Source organism: Perissodus microlepis, chromosome 19 (genome assembly GCF_051167445.1).
Source record: "Perissodus microlepis isolate ML-2025 ecotype Zambia chromosome 19, ASM5116744v1, whole genome shotgun sequence".
Classification (NCBI taxonomy): Eukaryota; Metazoa; Chordata; class Actinopteri; order Cichliformes; family Cichlidae; genus Perissodus; species Perissodus microlepis.
The window spans coordinates 20,181,531-20,200,022 of record NC_140479.1 but is presented as its reverse complement, the minus strand read 5'-3'; the positions used below and the strand labels follow the sequence as shown (position 1 = coordinate 20,200,022).

The 18,492-nt window shown below is 41.7% G+C and overlaps 1 protein-coding gene across 2 annotated transcripts in view; it reads right to left on the bottom strand.

Moving 5' to 3' along the window:
* Nucleotides 1-18,492, bottom strand: part of myo10l1 (myosin X, like 1) — a 48,922-nt gene that overhangs the window by 3,848 nt on the left and 26,582 nt on the right. Inside the window, exons 11-40 of one of the 2 annotated variants that reach the window (XM_084915655.1) lie at nucleotides 18,310-18,428; nucleotides 18,037-18,183; nucleotides 16,681-16,781; nucleotides 16,471-16,537; nucleotides 16,110-16,202; nucleotides 15,952-16,020; nucleotides 15,786-15,868; nucleotides 15,262-15,364; nucleotides 15,022-15,102; nucleotides 11,113-11,237; nucleotides 10,894-11,011; nucleotides 10,669-10,775; nucleotides 10,320-10,587; nucleotides 9,418-10,251; nucleotides 9,112-9,235; nucleotides 8,799-8,940; nucleotides 8,095-8,199; nucleotides 7,695-7,790; nucleotides 7,499-7,592; nucleotides 7,222-7,277; nucleotides 6,245-6,387; nucleotides 5,780-5,974; nucleotides 5,382-5,539; nucleotides 5,167-5,287; nucleotides 4,564-4,712; nucleotides 4,307-4,455; nucleotides 4,002-4,209; nucleotides 3,534-3,670; nucleotides 3,312-3,435; nucleotides 146-499 (exon numbers count right to left, since the gene is read on the bottom strand). In XM_084915655.1, the coding sequence (XP_084771781.1) occupies nucleotides 146-499; nucleotides 3,312-3,435; nucleotides 3,534-3,670; nucleotides 4,002-4,209; nucleotides 4,307-4,455; nucleotides 4,564-4,712; nucleotides 5,167-5,287; nucleotides 5,382-5,539; nucleotides 5,780-5,974; nucleotides 6,245-6,387; nucleotides 7,222-7,277; nucleotides 7,499-7,592; nucleotides 7,695-7,790; nucleotides 8,095-8,199; nucleotides 8,799-8,940; nucleotides 9,112-9,235; nucleotides 9,418-10,251; nucleotides 10,320-10,587; nucleotides 10,669-10,775; nucleotides 10,894-11,011; nucleotides 11,113-11,237; nucleotides 15,022-15,102; nucleotides 15,262-15,364; nucleotides 15,786-15,868; nucleotides 15,952-16,020; nucleotides 16,110-16,202; nucleotides 16,471-16,537; nucleotides 16,681-16,781; nucleotides 18,037-18,183; nucleotides 18,310-18,428 (4,670 nt within the window). The remainder of the gene's footprint in view (nucleotides 1-145; nucleotides 500-3,311; nucleotides 3,436-3,533; nucleotides 3,671-4,001; nucleotides 4,210-4,306; nucleotides 4,456-4,563; nucleotides 4,713-5,166; nucleotides 5,288-5,381; nucleotides 5,540-5,779; nucleotides 5,975-6,244; nucleotides 6,388-7,221; nucleotides 7,278-7,498; nucleotides 7,593-7,694; nucleotides 7,791-8,094; nucleotides 8,200-8,798; nucleotides 8,941-9,111; nucleotides 9,236-9,417; nucleotides 10,252-10,319; nucleotides 10,588-10,668; nucleotides 10,776-10,893; nucleotides 11,012-11,112; nucleotides 11,238-15,021; nucleotides 15,103-15,261; nucleotides 15,365-15,785; nucleotides 15,869-15,951; nucleotides 16,021-16,109; nucleotides 16,203-16,470; nucleotides 16,538-16,680; nucleotides 16,782-18,036; nucleotides 18,184-18,309; nucleotides 18,429-18,492) is intronic. The other variant, XM_084915656.1, reaches the window with a different exon arrangement.

The window sequence follows — 18,492 nt, the reverse complement described above, 5'->3', positions numbered from 1 at the left end:
TATTATTTAGTATAGCAGGAGACGGATTTCAGTGAACTTAAGATGCAGAATTGTACAAATCACTTTTGCAAAGTAGAATTTTAAAATGAAGTAGCTATATTTTCTTTAACTTTAATGAAAAACTTCTTTTTCCTCCATCACTGACCTTCTGCTTCTTCAGTGAACCAGTCTTGAAACTTCTCCTGAGGGTGCCATCCAGGAAGCTCGGAGTCTTTCGTTTCTCTATGCCGGGCCCGACACCACCTTGTCCTACTGCCACGCCTTTTCCATCTACAGCTCCAACACCTCCAGCCCCTCCAGCTCCACCTGCCACCCCCACACCCGGTTTGGTGGAGTGCAAAATGCGGTTGCGCAGACGTCCAATTGGGTAGACGCTCCCCAGGCTCCACCCGGCTCGACCTGCCCCATCACCGTGGAGATACTGAAGACGTAAAGCGGCCAGGTGCTGCAGCGTTTCCTCCGAGGCCGGGAAGTGACCACTTATCAAAGATTCGTGCGCCTGGGAGAGAGAGCAAGACAGTCTGCATTTCTGACACTTATATTTCCTGACTGGATCACATCTTCAGCAGGAAGAGAAAATATCAGGCTCAATTGGAATTGCGTTCGAATACTGCTTTTGTAATCTTACTAAAAATGAATACACCTCAGCCACATTTAGTCATACATTCATGCCAGAGAACCAGAGAGTCAACAGCCACCACTACATCATTCATGTAGGAAAGCCTCGTTTTACTTACAATCTTTAGGTCCTCCTTGATTTATCTGTATATCGTTCCCCAGTTTGTTTAACCCAGACTTTGATTTTGATTGTTGTCAGGTGTCAACATTAATTCGTTTTGGTTTCTGGTTTTTACTCCTTTGAGATTATTATGGCTTTGTTCTTCATTCAAGGAGCTTTTAGATATAAAAACAACTTGATGTCACACAGTTTCTTACAGCTAAACCACAACAGAGGTCATATAATTTGGCATGACTACTAATTAAGAGGTTAAATAAGACATTTTAAGGGCTTTTTAATTCCTTTCATTCATGTTAAAAACATTGGGATAATCCTGGGACATTAATTTGAAATTTAACAAAGAAATGTTGGGGTCAAGAGCAGTTTCTTCCAGCTCAGAACTATCTCGTTATCTTAGGAGGATGATGTTATTATCTTTTTCTTCACTGTACACTGGAGTTAGTCAATTATCTATTGCTCATCTATTAGTTATTCCAAAATTTACAGAAACATCCAGTATAAAGTGGCACTGTTTGTGTTTAAAGGCCTAAATGGTCTTGAACCTGCATACATGATGCGTCCATAGCGTCACGGTCCCTGGGTCCCTGACGCAGGATTTTGAGTTTTCTTAGTTTCTTTTTGGATCAAGTACACTTTATGTTTTTTGTTTCATCTGAATCTTTAGTTATCTCATGGTTTGGGTTTATGAGCAATGTTTGCCTACCGTAGAGTTGTTGCTTTAACTTAGATTTTTTATATCATGAGTCCAGTTTTTCTTTCTTCTTTTTAAGTTTTCTTGTTCGTGTTCTTGCTCACTATCTGGTTTCTGTTTTTGGTGATTCATATCATTTCATGCTTTCAGTTTATTCCTGCCTCACCTGTGTTCCCATGTTAAGTGGCCATCTCTGTGCCGTGCTTGTTACTCACTTCCTGTTTTACTCTGGTATTTAGTTCACTCCTGTGTTTGATGTTTGAAGTTTTACTTCCCATGTTTTGGTATCATTCATTTGTTTCACCTCTTCCTTATTTTCTCCAGCTGTGTTGCTGTGACCAGATTAATCCCCAGAAGAGTTATTGCAGTTTACTATTTTCTAATTAGTTTTTATTCTGATTTTCTTGTTTCGGTTTAGTTTTTATTGTTTGAGAATGGTTAGGTTTATTAGTTTCAGTGTAAGTTTTGGTCTTTTTAATTATCATTGTATGGTGGACATATGTCAAAGGCAAGATTTAGGAAAATCAGTAAATATATTACAATAAAAACACAGAACTTTTTCATAACAGTTGATTTAGAGTCTTGTTGATATCCAGAGTCTGAATAAACAGATACATCAGGCAACCTGTAATAACAATTTTGCTAAGCTAACAAATACTAAAATTAGCGATATTTCATCTATATTTTTATTTTACGGTGACACGGTGGTTAGCACTGTTGCGTCACAGCAAGAATTCAATTCTACCATCAGGCTGGGGTTTTTCTGTGTGGAGTCTGCATGTTCTCCCCGTGTTTGCGTGGGTTCTCTCCAGGTACTCCAGCTTCCTCCCACAGTCCAAAGACATGCAGTTAGTGAGGTTAGGTTAATTGGAAACACTAAATTACACATAGGAGTGAATGTGAGTCCGATTGGTTGTCTGTCTCTATGTGTTAGCTCCGCGACAGACTGGTGACCTGTCCAGGGTGTACCCTGCCTCTCGCGCTAAGACAGCTGGAATAGGCTCCAGTGCCCCCCGCGACCCCGAAAAGGATAAACAGAAGCGGATGGATGGATACAAAACTGTTTCAGATCGTTTTGGTTTTTTTAAAGTCTAGTTTTTATTTTTGTTTAGTTAGTTTTAGTTGTTAGATCACTTTTAGTTAACTGTAGTCACCAGTATATTTGAAGCCTCAGGTTGCCTTATTTTTCTGCCCTGTTGTGCTTTTTGTTCTCTGTTTGTTCTCTTTTGCCTCTTTATGTTTCCTCCTGCTTCGATTTATAGACATTGTTGTCCGTCACTTGCTGAACTTCTTCTTGTGGATTTGGGTCAACCTTGACACCAACCCGAGACATGACCCCGATGAAGGCCACAAGCCGAAACGCGTTGGCCTATTATTAAAGTTGTTCATCTTCCCTCAAGTGTTGCTGGAGTTCCTGCTTTGTGAATTCTTTTATCCTCTCCATGCACCTTGGAAGCAGGTGAAGTTGTGCCAGAAAAATTTTTTTTGCTGCGACCAACCCGAGACACCCACACTGATTCAAGATTATTAAGGTTTGTTTCTTAATAACTTTTGAGAAGCTTCTAGAAGCTGCTAATCTCTGGAACTCTGGAAGACAGGTTGCTGTTTTGTTATTATGTAGAAATATTGTGAATATGTGTAGGATTAAACTTTATGAAATTTTCATTAATTTTATTCTAAAGCATTTTGGTTTTAAAAGTGCTATACAAATAAGATTTCCTTGTTTTTCCTTTAGAGTTTTTTACTCATGCCTGATCTACCTTCTGTTCTTCTTCAGCAATATTTTTTAAAGCTCACCTTTTTTGGTCTCACCTGCTTCTTCTTGTGTCAGCATTTAGGTGATCACTTTGAGCTAAACATAATAATTAGAGTAAATCTCACCTGTTCAAACATGAAAGCAAACTCCACTCCCTCTTTGGGCATGCTCTCTACATCCAAGAAACAGTACAGTTTAAAGTAGAGTTTCCATTCTCCTTCCTCCTCCTCTTCTTCACTGCCTGCCAGTCTGAAAAATAAAGGAAAACATGCCATGCGTTACTGCAAAGTGTACAACAAAGACACGGTTAAATGGACGGCAGTGTTTGTTCACAAAGACTCGGATACCTCTCGAACTTGGCCAGAACATCTGCCACAATCACTCTGCTCTCCAGAGCTCGGTCTGTGAAGCTGTTGTGCTCAAACAGAGAAAACAAATTCTTGCTTTCCTCCATGGCCAGACCTCTGATCAGCTTCTCTACAACCTGCAGTAACAACATTCAGACGGCGTTTAGTATTCCCATTGAAACTGATTTATTTCATCTTGAAAGGGTTTTTCAAATAATTCAAAGATCACTTGCAAATCACATGCACCCAGCCTCAGCTTTCTCCTTCTATTCAAGGTTAATTTTTGTTCTTTTATGTTTAAGATGAGCTAATGAGACTGCAAGTCTCCAGATATAGGTGTGAGTGATGGATCATTACACTCAATACAAGTGTAAAATGAACACACTTCTAACTTCATCTTACAGGTGTGCATTTTAAATAATGCATTTCAAAGAGAAATATGTTTGTTTATCTATTGTGTTTATGCACCTCTCCAGCAGTGGTGTGTGAGTTGATGGAGATCTTGCAGGAACCTCCTCCATGGCAGTAGACAGTAGTGCTCATCTCCTGCCTCAGCAGCAGGGCAGCGATCTCCTCCTGAGAGGGAACAAACTCACGAGTTTTGGTCTTCTTCAGGGATTCTCCAATGAAGGTGGCATACCGCTCAATCTCCGCGCCTGGATAACGCTCACGTATCCTGAGTTACAAATACACAAATATACACAACACATTTACACGCATGCATTTTATGGATGCTTTGTGAGGGAAATGCTATCCCTAATGCAGACGCTCACCTCTTGAGGTGGAAGCGGAGGTATCTGAGGATGGCTCGACTGGGTAGGAAGGTGCAGCTCATGCAGGTGAGCAGATGCCAGTGTGCACGATTGGCTGGACTGTTAGGCTGAGGCACATGATTGGTCTGCTTGATCACCTGGCAATAAACCTGTGGGGAAAAGATTTTTATCAGTGTAAACAGCTGGAAAACTGAAAGAATATGAGAAATAAAATATTCAAGTTTTATATATTTCTGAAAGTAAATATACAAAAGTACCTCATCCCTGAGAGGGCGCAGGTCCTGACAGGTCTGCAGGATGCCCTGAATGATGGGCACCGTGTCTGCCAGTGTCTCCATCTCCTGTAGTGAGTTGAAAACTCGCACGGCCTCATCCTGCAGACTGGCGTAACCCTGCTGCCTTTGTACTGCACGGAGAAAAAAACACGTAGGTAATCAATTTGGCTAAAGATGAGAACAGTAACATCAAGAAAGATTACATTAAAGGATGACTGTTGTGCCAATGTCAGCATTTTAAAGTGTTAAACATGTTGTCTGCGTGTTCTCCCTGTGGCTGCCCGAGCAGGTTCCCTTCTGAAGCTCCTGTTTGTGGACACCAATTGTTATCACAGTCCAGAGAAATGCTTGTTAAATTTAATGACAACTCTAAACTAGCTCTGGCTGTGGATCTGTGAGCTTGTCCTTGTCTAGCTCTATGTTAGTCCTGTGATCCGCTGGCGACCGCTCCAGGGTATACCCAGTTTTTCACCCTATGACAGAACTTTTACTCCATTTTACACTTTTTTGAGTGGTTTTTTGGCCTCTTTAATTTCCTATGAAACAGGAAGTTGGGAACGTAAGAGGTTTCTCTATTTCACTCACAGCTGGTGACCTCTCCGTAAGGGAGGGGCAGTAGAGGCGCGTGCAGAGGATGCTGTGTGTATCTGAGGATGGGGTTCCTCCTGTACATCTGCTCCACTATTTCTGGGTTCACACTATTTTCCTGAGAAGACACAATGATGTAAAAAAAAAAATCATCTTAAAGACACACATCTGCTGATGAATTTGAACTTACTCTGTCTATGTGAGCGTCTTACCTTGATGTCTCTGATGAGCTGCAGAGTTGGTGTTTCTATTGGGGTCTTGCTGTCTATGACTCCCTGTATAGCAGCTGTCCACCTCATGGCTTCATTCAGCATCTTAGTATAAAGACGGTAGGAATGCTTCCTCCCGTACACGATGATGTTCCAGTAGCCTGTAAAAAAAAGAGGGCGGGTTAAATCCAATAAAATAATTTCTACTAACATCGTGATTAAGTTTTATGAGAGTTGTGCAATAAATCCTTTTAATCTAATTCAATAAAACCAGGGTACTGGTACATTTATCAAGTCTATAATTGTAAACTGAGACACCGGCATATATCCCTAACCTCGTAAGTATAATCCCTGATTAAATGTGCCCTTCTTTCCCATTCCTTTCATTTCTCTCTGCTCACCTGTCTCCCTGTGCACTCGTTCATCCGGCTGAATGACAGAACAGAGGGAGTTAAGGACCAGAGTTCCCATCTTGGAGGAGTTTTTCTCTGAGCTCTTGTAGTAATCCAGGGAGTTGTGGGTTAAAACAAACCAGCGCTTCTTCAGCTTAAGGGAAGTGCTCTTGGCATTTGTCTTCATCTCCTTTTGGAGCCACCCTGAAGATGGAGAGGGGAGGAAGGCAACAAGAGGAAAAAGAATGTAGAAAATATTGTGATACCTAAACCTTTACGTTGAAGATATACTGTTTTAAAAATGACAGTATGATGTTTTTAGTGAAAATTAAATACAGATAATGCCTATAGTTCTAACATCTATAAATGGCCCTTGCTTAAAATATTCCCAAAAGTTAAAAAAAAAAAAAAAGTAATAAAATATAGAAAGCACAGAGTTGCATCTATAAGTTTGAAGATATCCAAAACCCTCACCTCTGACAAGGAACTCCTGTCCATCTATCCTGGCATCTCCTTTGGGTTTCTGCAGCAGACTGATCCAGTGATGCATCTCCTCTGGTGTGTCGCTGTTGCAGTGGATCACACGATTGGCCGTAATGATGACGAAAGAGTTTGGCCTGAAAACATGAACTATGAGGGTAAGTAGCAGCCAGGTGTTGCTAACAAAATGCACTTGACCAACTGATGATCAGCAAGCGTGACCGCCTCTATATAATGAGAAATTCTGCCAGGTTTCTCATATGGACATTCAGGTATTGACATGATGCCAAAGAGGAAAAATATCAGCATTTATCTCAGAGATAGAACTGTTGCTGGCAGTCAGTCTGAGTAGGCAAACATTGATTTCCAAACAATTTGGAGACCATGGTGCTACAGTGAGAAAGATTACAAGTGGAAAACATTCAAGACCGATGCCAGTCTTCCTGCGAGCGACTTCATCTCAAGCTCAGATAAAGCAATTTTCACATAAACTGCAAAAATTAATGACAGCACAATTAGAAGAAGACTGAACAAGCCTCTTTCTTTCTAAAAAGAACATAGCAGCATGGCTTAGGTTTCCACAGTTACATCTGAACAAACAACAAGAACAAAGTCCTTTGGACAGATGAGACTAAAGTGGAGTGTTTGTAGATAATGCACAGTGGCGCGCTCGGTGAAAACCAATCACAGCAAATGAGGAGAAACACCTCATAATAACTGTCAAGCATGGTTTTGGAGGGGTGATGATTTGGGTTTGTTTTGCAGCCACATGGTGCAAAACAAGCACCTGTGGCTGCATTGCATTTCTTTAGTGCTGATCTTGGCACTAAAGTAAGTCTCAGGTCTTGTATAAAGTTGCTCGTCATTCTTTTCTACTAAGTTCTTCATTCATACTCCAACCAGAGAGAGAATTTCTTCTTCTTCTGCATATGAGGAGAACATCAGCTTCTTTTCTAGCTGATCAAACTTACCGATCAGGGTTGTCTGATGCACAAACTGAGTCAATCAATCCCACATCAAGAGTTCCCTGAATGAGAAAGGAGAGCATTGTTCAAACTGAACTATTTGTATTAATAAACCAATCCAACTCGTGACTGTTCACAACCTTATCTGTATCGTTTTCGATAAGAAAACCATTAAAACAATAATCACCTACAACCAATTACAAGCTATCGAACATGCACATTTTGTGTGAAGAATATTTTCAGATCAGAGGAATTTACTGATTCGTGTTTTTAAAAGACTGACCACAGCATTTTTGGGGTTGGCCTGTTCATGGGACATCTCCAGCAGCTGCTCGGGAGTGCACACTCGAACCTTACTGAGTACGTTGAACCACCCACTGCACAGACAAAGAGGATGCCATCATGTTAAAACTATGAAATCAGACAGGGATAGGTGCTTGTTTTTATTATTAGCAGTCTATGTCAAGTCTACGTCATACCTCGCATCCTCAGGCGACTCTGCGAACACTTGGTATGTCCTCTCATCTGTCACAATGTTCAGAGCGTTCTCCTTTTCATGGTTATCCACAATCTCCCTATGAAGTCATAAAAAGGACACTCGTTTGAGAAATTCAGGTTCTGTCTGGACCAGTGGACCAGAAATCAAGAGGAAATTTCCATTAATCCAGCGAGAAGCTGAAGAACATGCCCGAGCTGCATACAACACATTTTAAATCAGAAAATTTCCATTATGATCTGGTCTGCTTGAAACATGTTTCTGTATTTGCTTGTGATTTTCTGTTTGTTTTTTCTTGAGTTTTGCTAGCCACACAACTCTAGACAAATAGTGAAGAAGACTTTGTGTGATTTTCTGGTGGTGGGGTTTGTCAGAAATCTTACTTGGCTGCTCGGATGTCGATGGTTCCCTTGAGCTTCTCCTCACTGTCGTTGTCGTAGTACATTAGCTTGCTGTCCCTCAGAACAAACCAGCGCATCTTCCAATTCCTGCAGAGAAATAAGACACCATGAGCACTCTTCATAAGCTTAATTTTGCCCTCTCAACCTTTCTATTTAACAAGATCACAACTACATCTCTTTCCCCAAAAAGAAAACCACCAACTTTTACTCTGAACACATACTTTTCCTAAATCAATTACCAACTAATTGAAGAACCACTAAAGGCTTAATACATTGGCTTTAATGTATTGTAGTGAACTGCAGGGGGTTTAATCCGTATAGTTACACAAATACTCAACAGCATTCAGAACTACAGACAAATTAACCCATTCATGCGGATTCAATAAATCTGTGACTTTTAAGCTATTTACATTTAAATAAATCAAGCTAACAAACACTGTGGTGTTACACGAAGCTGTCATACTGTATTATACTTCACCTTTTATAGAATTATGAGGAAATATGAAACATTCAGTTACATTTTAAGATCTTCTGCTTGGCAGTGTGGTGGGATCTCACAGACCCATCTTGTTGACATTTTCTGAACAGCTTTGTAAAAATCATCACATCATCAGATTGCGCTGAGCTGTAATAGTGCTGAATTTTATTTGCAAAGCATGCAGGCTTCGCTCAGTAATAACTACAACAACCTCCGTGACAGAGTGGACAGTCCTCCTCCTTTCTTGTAGAGCCAGCCTGACTTCAGAGACTCTTGTTTGGACCGGAACCACATGAAGGTCTCGTCCTTTAACACGCACCAGCGCCTCCTCCATGGGATCATGAGACCAGCTGAGGGAGCACAATTGGGAGACATAATCAATTTTAAAAAAAAAGGTCTAGTGGTTAGGATTTGGTGCCCACACTGAAAGAGCGGAGCTATGATTATCTGCTATATTTAATAATGCAAGTGCTACAGAAATAGATCAGAAACACCAGCTCTACAAAGAAAAACATCTATACCCTTCATGTATAGGTAGCCGTGGAAATATGGTGGCCCATTGCCATTGAGCAAAGTCACCCTGCCATTTGTCACTTCTTCATCAGTGTCCATCATGCCATCATGTTCATCATCACTGTCCGCATACTGCAACATGACACAATAACATTAGTGACCTGCTTATGCTTTTAATAATAATTACTTTTATTCCATAATGAGATAGCACGCTAACAGTTTATTATAATGAGTTAAAATGCACTGTATACTGTAGCTGCTCATACATATCTGCGTGCACGCTTGTGAGGATGCGTGTAAGTGTGTGTCCTCACAGAGTCAGAGCTGCCTCTGTAGGACTCGATGCTGGCGTTGGTGCAGGTCGACTTCCTGGGGTGTTCCTCGTCCGCCACAGTCGCGCTCCCTCGGTTGCTTCCCGACACGGAGCTGTCGTCTCCGGCGGTGACTGACCCTTCTTCCTCTTCTTGGTCGTAATCTGATTCTGTGTCGGCCGGCATGCTGTAGATCGGCTCCTCGCCATCTACGAGGCTCTCCACCATGCTCACTTTCCTTTCTGGCTCTTTCTTCTCCTCCTCTCCTGGTGGAGGCGGTGGTGGAGGCACAGTGGTGCCATCTCCGGGTGGAGGGAGGGGAGGAGGAGGAGGAATTCCACCCGCAAGCATGCCGTCTGAGGGAAGGGGGGACGGAGGAGGTGGTGCAGGGGGCACTGTTCCCTCTGCAAAGGCAGGTGGCGGAGGAGGGAGTTGGGCAAATATTTCCTGATCCACAGGAGCATCTGTCTCAGCAGGGGGAGGGAAGTCAGGCAAGGGGATACACTCCTCCTCAGCATGAAAGCCTTCGTCTACATCTTCTTCTTTGGATGCTCCTCTGGTGGTGCTGGCACCTTTTGGAGCTTTCACCTCTGCAGCGGGCTTAGCCCCGACTGCTCCCAGTGAGGGATCAATGCCTCCAAAGTTCAGGAGGTCGATGAGCTCCGTGGCCTTGCGCGATGCCTCCTTTTTCATCCGCTTGAGCTCAGCGTCCCGGCGCAGCTGCAGCTCCTGCTTGGACGACTCACAGAGCTGCGACACTTCATCCTCCCTCTTCTTCTGTAAGCGCTCAATCTCTCTCTCAAGCTGCAGGATCTCCTCCATTTGGCGAGTTTCATCCTAAAGAGCAGACGAGAGGGTTAAAACACTCCCATTAATGCCAGTGAAGATGCTTCTGACGGCTTTACCTTTGTATCTGCTCCCTCCGCTTCCTCCGTCTCCCCTTCGCCCAGCGTTTTCTCCTTCTCCTCTTCCTCCTTCGTCTTTTGCTCTTCCTCCTTCTTCTTCTTCTCCCCTCTCAGTTTTCGAACGTGAGCACGCGCCACCTGACCTCGTCGGTGTTTCTGCAGCACCACCGCTGCCTTGCGCTGCTTCACAAACCGTTTGCGTTGGATGTGCCTTCGTAAGTGTTTCTGGAGGGTGACGACGCTGGCACGTGCGCGTTTGAAGTGCTTCCTGTGGATCGAATAACATAAAATTCAAAGTAACAAACATAACTGGTCCCAAAAACATGACTTCATGTCACAAGATTCTTACTTAGCAGAAAAAGTGAGTAGGTGGGCTCGGATTATCATGGCGGCTTGGCGGCGGACTTCATCTCTGTCTTTCTCTAAACGCTGCTCCAAAGACTCCTTCATGAAAACCTGCAAAACAAAGAGGTGACAACAGTTTATAGCCAGCCTGTTAAACAACCTTGATATGAGACACAAAACTTTGCCATTTTAGATCTCCATAAGGTAAAAAAAAAAAAAAAAAACTCACCTTAGTCTTGCCTAACTGCCACTCCTTCTTGGTCTTATCATATTTGGTCAGAAGGTCTGTGGTTCTCTTCTTATCATCTCCTGCTGTCGGCACCTTTTCTTTCAGAATGATCTTATAACTGCCATAAAAATGTAACGTTAAAGAAAAGAATTGATACTTTTAAAAAACAAATCACAGATATAGAAAAATATGTAAGAATGTAGATTTAGAGATCTTTACCGAGAGAAGAAATCTTTGAATGTTCTGCGAACTGGGAAGCCAGCACGACGGATCTTCACAGTCTCCAACATCCCAGAATACCTCAGCTGATTCAGCACGACCTCCGGGTCAAACACATTTGGAGTCTGAAAGGATGATACAAAGGGCTTCATAGATAATTGGCAAACCTTCTGGAGGAAACCTGGTCTTGTTAGGAGAGACGGCATCCATCCCACTTTGGATGGAGCAGCTCTCATTTCTAGAAATATGGACAAATTTATTAAACCCCCCAAAATATGACTATCCAGAGTTGGGACCAGGAAGCAGAGTTGCAGTCTTACACGCCTCTCTGCAGCTTCTCTCCTCCTGCTACCCCCCCAAAAACCCATCTCCATAGAGACTGTGTCAGCTTCCAAAAAGACAAAAAACAAACTAAAAACCAGCAACAAACAACTTAAACATAAACAATCAAAAAGAAAGAACAATACAGTATCCACATCTGAACCAAAGAGTAAAACAGTGAAATGTGGATTATTAAATATTAGGTCTCTCTCCTCCAAGTCTCTGTTAGTACATGACTTAATAATTGATCAACAAATTGATTTACTCTGCCTTACAGAAACCTGGTTGCAGCAGGATGATTATGTTAGTTTAAATGAATCAACACCCCCGAGTCATTCTAACTACCAGAAACCTCGAAGCACAGGCCGAGGGGGCGGTGTGGCAGCAATTTTTCACACCAGCCTATTAATTAATGAAAGACCAAGACAGACTTTTAATTCATTTGAAAGCCTGATGCTTAACATTGTCCACCCCAGCTGTGAAACTCAGAAACCAGTCTTACTTGTTATCATCTATCGTCCACCTGGGCCTTACACAGAGTTTCTGTCTGATTTCTCAGACTTTATATCTAATTTAGTTCTGAGCTCAAATAAAATAATTATTGTGGGTGATTTTAACATCCATGTAGATGCTAAAAATGACAGCCTCAACATGGCATTTAGTCTGTTATTAGACTCAATCGGCTTCTCTCAAAATGTAAAAGAACCCACCCACCACTTTAATCACACTCTAGATCTTGTTTTAACATATGGCATAGAAACTGAACATTTAACAGTGTTTCCTGAAAACCCTCTCCTGTCTGATCATTTCCTGATAACATTTACATTTACAATAATTGATTACACAGCAGTGGAGAGTAGATTTTATCAAAGTAGATGTCTTTCTGAAAGCGCTGTAACTAAGTTTAAGAATATAATCCACCCACTGTTATCATCTTCAATGCCCTGTACCAACACAGAGCAGAGCAGCTATCTGAACGCTACCCCAACAGAGGTCGATTATCTTGTTAATAATTTCACCTCCTCACTACGTACGACTCTGGATACTGTAGCTCCAGTGAAAACTAAGGTCTCTAATCAGAAGTACCTGACTCCGTGGTATAATTCTCAAACACGTACCCTAAAGCAGATGACTCGTAATCTGGAGAGGAAATGGCGTGTCACAAATTTAGAGGATCATCATTTAGCCTGGAGAAATAGTTTGCTGCTTTATAAGAAAGCCCTCCGCAAAGCCAGAACATCTTACTATTCATCACTGATTGAAGAAAATAAGAACAACCCCAGGTTTCTCTTCAGCACTGTAGCCAGGCTGACAAACAGTCAGAGCTCTGTTGAGCCAACCATCCCTTTAACGTTAACTAGTAATGACTTCATGAACTTCTTCACAAATAAAATTTTTATCATTAGAGAAAAAATTACCAGTAATCATCCCACAGATGTAATATTATCTACAGCTACTCTTAGTACCATTGATGTTAAGTTAGACTCTTTTTCTCCAATTGATCTTTCTGAGTTAACTTCAATAATTACTTCCTCCAAACCATCAACGTGTCTTTTAGACCCCATTCCTACAAAACTGCTCAAAGAAGTCCTGCCATTGATTAATTCTTCGATCTTAAATATGATCAACCTATCTCTAATAATCGGCTATGTACCACAGGCCTTCAAGCTGGCTGTGGTTAAACCTTTACTCAAAAAGCCATCTCTAGACCCAGCAGTCTTAGCTAATTATAGGCCAATCTCCAACCTTCCTTTCATATCAAAAATCCTTGAAAGAGTAGTTGTCAAACAGCTAACAGATCATCTGCAGAGGAATGGTTTATTTGAAGAGTTTCAGTCAGGTTTCAGAGCTCATCACAGCACAGAAACAGCTTTAGTGAAGGTTACAAATGATCTTCTTATGGCCTCTGACAGTGGACTCATCTCTGTGCTTGTCCTGCTAGACCTCAGTGCAGCGTTCGATACTGTCGACCATAATATCCTATTAGAGCGATTAGAACATGCTGTAGGTATTACAGGTACTGCACTGCAGTGGTTTGTATCATATCTATCTAATAGACTCCAATTTGTGCATGTAAATGGAGAGTCCTCTTCACACACTGAGGTCAATTATGGAGTTCCACAGGGTTCAGTGCTAGGACCAATTCTGTTTACATTATACATGCTTCCCTTAGGCAGCATCATTAGAAGACATAGCATACATTTTCACTGCTATGCAGATGACACCCAGCTCTATCTGTCCATGAAGCCAGATAACACACACCAATTAGTTAAACTGCAGGAATGTCTTAAAGACATAAAGACCTGGATGGCCGCTAACTTTCTGCTTCTTAATTCAGATAAAACTGAGGTTATTGTACTCGGCCCTGAAAATCTTAGAAATATGGTATCTAACCAGATTCATACTCTGGATGGCATTACCTTGGCCTCCAGTAACGCTGTGAGGAACCTTGGAGTCATTTTTGACCAGGACATGTCCTTCAACGCACATATTAAACAAATATGTAAGACTGCTTTCTTCCATTTGCGCAACATCTCTAAAATTAGAAATATCCTGTCTCAGAGTGACGCTGAAAAACTAGTTCATGCATTTATTACTTCCAGGCTGGACTACTGTAATTCATTATTATTAGGATGTCCAAAAAACTCACTGAAAAGCCTTCAGCTAATCCAAAATGCTGCAGCAAGAGTACTGACAGGGACTAGAAGGAGAGAGCATATTTCTCCTGTTTTGGCTTCCCTTCATTGGCTTCCTGTTAAATCCAGAATTGAATTCAAAATCCTGCTCCTCACATACAAGGTCTTAAATAATCAGGCCCCATCTTATCTTAATGACCTTGTAGTACCATATCACCCTATTAGAGCACTTCGCTCTCGCTCTGCAGGCCTACTTGTTGTTCCTAGAGTATTTAAAAGTAGAATGGGAGGCAGAGCCTTCAGTTTTCAGGCCCCTCTTCTGTGGAACCAGCTTCCAGTTTGGATTCGGGAGACAGAAACTATCTCTACTTTTAAGATTAGGCTTAAAACTTTCCTTTTTGCTAAAGCATATAGTTAGGGCTGGACCAGGTGACCCTGAATCCTCCCTTAGTTATGCTGCAATAGACGTAGGCTGCCGGGGGATTCCCAAGATGCATTGAGTTTTTCCTTTCCAGTCACCTTTCTCACTCACTATGTATTAATAGACCTCTCTGCATTGAATCATATCTGTTATTAACCTCTGTCTCTCTTCCACAGCATGTCTTTTATCCTGTCTTCCTTCTCTCACCCCAACCGGTCGCAGCAGATGGCCGCCCCTCCCTGAGCCTGGTTCTGCCGGAGGTTTCTTCCTGTTAAAAGGGAGTTTTTCCTTCCCACTGTCGCCAAAGTGCTTGCTCATAGGGGGTCATATGATTGTTGGGTTTTTCTCTGTATCTATGAAGCGCCTTGAGGCGACTTTTGTTGTGATTTGGCGCTATATAAATAAAATTGAATTGAATTGAATTGAAAGGATTTAACACGTAACCTTGATATAGTACAGAATAATACTGTCAGATAGTGATATTAACATGAATATGTGAGTAGATAAAGACATTGGATAGAAAAAACAGACCTTTTCCATGTTGGGCTTAATGCAGCGAATGAAGAAAGGATTGGAAACACTCAGAGTGGCCATAAGAGCATGAAGAGAGTCCTAAACAGATTAAGAAAACAATAAATGCCGATACATCGCCATAACAATCATAACTACCATTCCAAAAAACCCCAAAACATTTTCTTTAATGCATTTTAATTATTCTCTCAGTTCAAGACCCTTGGTTAGAAAAATATGCAGCAACATCATATCACTCACCCTGAACTGGGAGCTCACTGTAGGTTTACGTCGGGCTGTTCCCATCTTCTCCTCATTGTTCCTGCTGCCGACCTTTTCAAACAAGTCGTAGATGAAGTCCAGTCTATGAATCGACAGAAATACAAAGGATGAAACACACGCATCTGCTAACTCATGTTAGAAAACGTATTACAGGGTACATCGGGATAACAACAAGGAAACTGGCAGAGCTGGAAAAAATAAACAAAAAATCCTGTGTGTAATTCGCATCATTGCTAGATGAGATTCAGGTGAGTTTTCACACCACAGTGTGTTTGGATGGTCAGTTTCAAAGCTCATTAGAAGCTTTTAGAAACACTTTTTTCATATTTTCAGAAACTAATATCCATTATTTTGGTTATTGTTTGGACTTCAGCCCAATAATTCATATCAGCTTAAAACAAGGCAAACAAAAGATGGATTTACCTCTAAAATCATTCTTTCTTTGAATGACTGGTTAATTAGACCTCTGAGTCCTAATTAACCATCATATCTGCAGATATTACCTGCTGTCCTTGAGCATGTTCAGGATGTCATCTCTGAATGTGTCTCTGTTCTTCTCCAGGATTCCTCTGACATCATAGAGGACCTGTCGGAAACAGATATTATAAACTACACTGACTTTACAACACAATGATGGCGTGCAGCAGGTCAGTTCTGAATAAAACTCACCTCTCCAGCATAATGTTTGATACCAAACTGATGATCAGCAAGTCTGGGCTTGACATAGTAAGGGTTTGTCTGCAAAAACAGAAGCATGGCATTTAACATAAGCTCAGCATTTAGTGAATTACGCATAGAGGTCATTAGGAGATGTGTAAATAACTCACAGAGTGTCGGCTGTGCAACTTCTCCAGCAGAGTGAAGTCTGTTCCTTTGGGGAATCGGCTCTCTTCATTCACTAGTGCCAACAAGCCCAGTTTCTAGGACAGAGAAAGAGGGGGGAGGGGTAAAGTGGTGTTATTGCATCAGTATTATGAAATCAGCACCACTTTCTAAGACATCGGCCCCACAAATTATTAGATTTCCAAAAACAGATCTGAAGGAGGCACCCAAGCTGGTCTTTAGTAATGGTGAAGTACTGCAGTTTTTATTTCAATTCTCTTCAACTGACTGAGAAAAGATCATGCACTCAAAAACTAACATCTTCATTACATTTATGCTATGAGTTATAGCAAATGTATTTTTTACCTTCTCTATGAGGTCAAGACACTCGGCATTGTCCATCCAATCAATTGCTTCCCACTGAACACCTTCCCTGTGGAGAGTACAACAAAATATTTATGCAAGGAAAAAGAAAAAGGTAATATTTAAATTTACTCTTCCATTCCCTTTTCCTTAGACACTTTAAAGTCCGCTTCACAATCCGAATGTCTTTAGGTTCCATATTCACGTACGTACCGGTTGTACTCCAGCTGCTCCAGAGAGAAGATGTGCTTGTTGAAGTACTCCTGAAGCTTCTCGTTGGCATAATTGATGTTAAACTGTTCAAACCGGTTGACCTACAGGCACAGAGGCAGGGATTGACTTACAGACGTGTCATGGTTCTGTGTCGTGAAACAAGCTCAACTTTGTCTGGATCATCTGGATCAGTGAATCTAATAATGGCGATCCTGCATAACGGCAATCACAAAGCTGGTTATCGTATGGCTCAGCTAACTCTGGGTTCATGAATCCAGCTAGTAGCACATTTCCAAAATATTCCACTTTTGCCAGAAAAAAGAGAAAATGCTTATTCAAGTTCTTCTTTTATTTTAAGTGTCCTAATTCTGGCTCTTTGCTGTATCATTATGAACAAGTAATACATTTGCTAATCTGTTAGAAGTTAACCAAGCAGAAAGGAACCCTATACCCTCTTCTGTGGTTTCCTCTGCCTTAAAAAGTCCACCATTAGACTGCCATTTAGTCTCATTCAACCACTGTTTAATATGTTTGTTTATATGGGGGGTTTTTTTGTGTCCACTAATCAGATGGCAGATCCGGTCCTGCTTTGGTCCTATCGAGCTTTCCTGCTTCTGCAGCTTTCCCTAATTTGGCTTTCCTTCTGTCCTCTCCTTGGCTTGGCTCAGATCATCTCAGTGCTCTCCTGCAGTCAGTACTCAACCTGCCAGCTCCATCTTATTTCCCTTCTGCCTCTCTGCCTTTTTATCCCCCTGGTCTAAAGAGACTCAAAAAATACTTTTGTAAATTCTTAAGTTTTGTTAATAAATTATTCTCTGTTACACCTGGCCTCTACTTTCTGTGTTTTTCGTATAGTTCTTTCTTTTATAGAAAAGAAAAACCTTATTAGTCGCCGGTTCGATCCCCGGGCTCTCTGTCCTGGTTGTTGTGTCCTTGGACAAGACACTTCACCTACTGCCTACTGGTGTTGGCCAGAGGGGCCGATGGCGCGATATGGCAGCCTCGCCTCTGTCAGTCTGCCCCAGGGCAGCTGTGGCTACAACCGTAGCTTGCCTCCACCAGTGAGTGAATGCGAGAGTGAATGAATAGTGGCATTGTAAAGCGCTTTGGGTGCCTTGAAAAGCGCTATATAAATCCAATCCATTATTATTATTATTATTTTTCATTTGTCTTTTTCAGAATCCTGTAGGAATGATAACTCAGTGTTTCAGTGAAGTGATTAGTCAGGAGTAAGAAACTCATTAATCTTGCTTAGTAACAGGATGAGTAGCAGCTGGCAGCTTAGGAAGCGGAGGAGAAAATTCATGACCTCAAAATCAGAAATATGCCAAACAGAGGGAAGGTCAAAGCCCTCACCTCAAAGTTCTCAAAGCCAAAGATGTCAAGGATGCCGATGGATTTGAAGTTTTCCTTCCCCTTAATCTTCTGATTAATCTTGAGGATGATCCAGGAGAAACACTGGGAGTATAACGCCATGGCGACAGAGTCCCGGGAATCAATAGCCTGCAGCAATGAGGGGAAAACCCAAGGGAGGGTTGAAATGAGTAATGGGACTATGTCAGGAAGAGGCAGAAATCAAACATGGAGGGGTAAATTAAAGTGTGTTTATATGCATGTGTGTATAGGGACCTGCTCAATAGTAAGTGGGGAACAGATTTCCTCTCCTCTGAGGATTATGGAGCGCTGAGTCATGACTTCAGACAGCTGGAAGGCATCCAGCCCCAACAGCTCACTGGCATTGGTAACCACTGGAAACATGGACAAAGACATGTTAAACATCTGGAACGTTTTCTATGTCTACCTCGGTTTTTA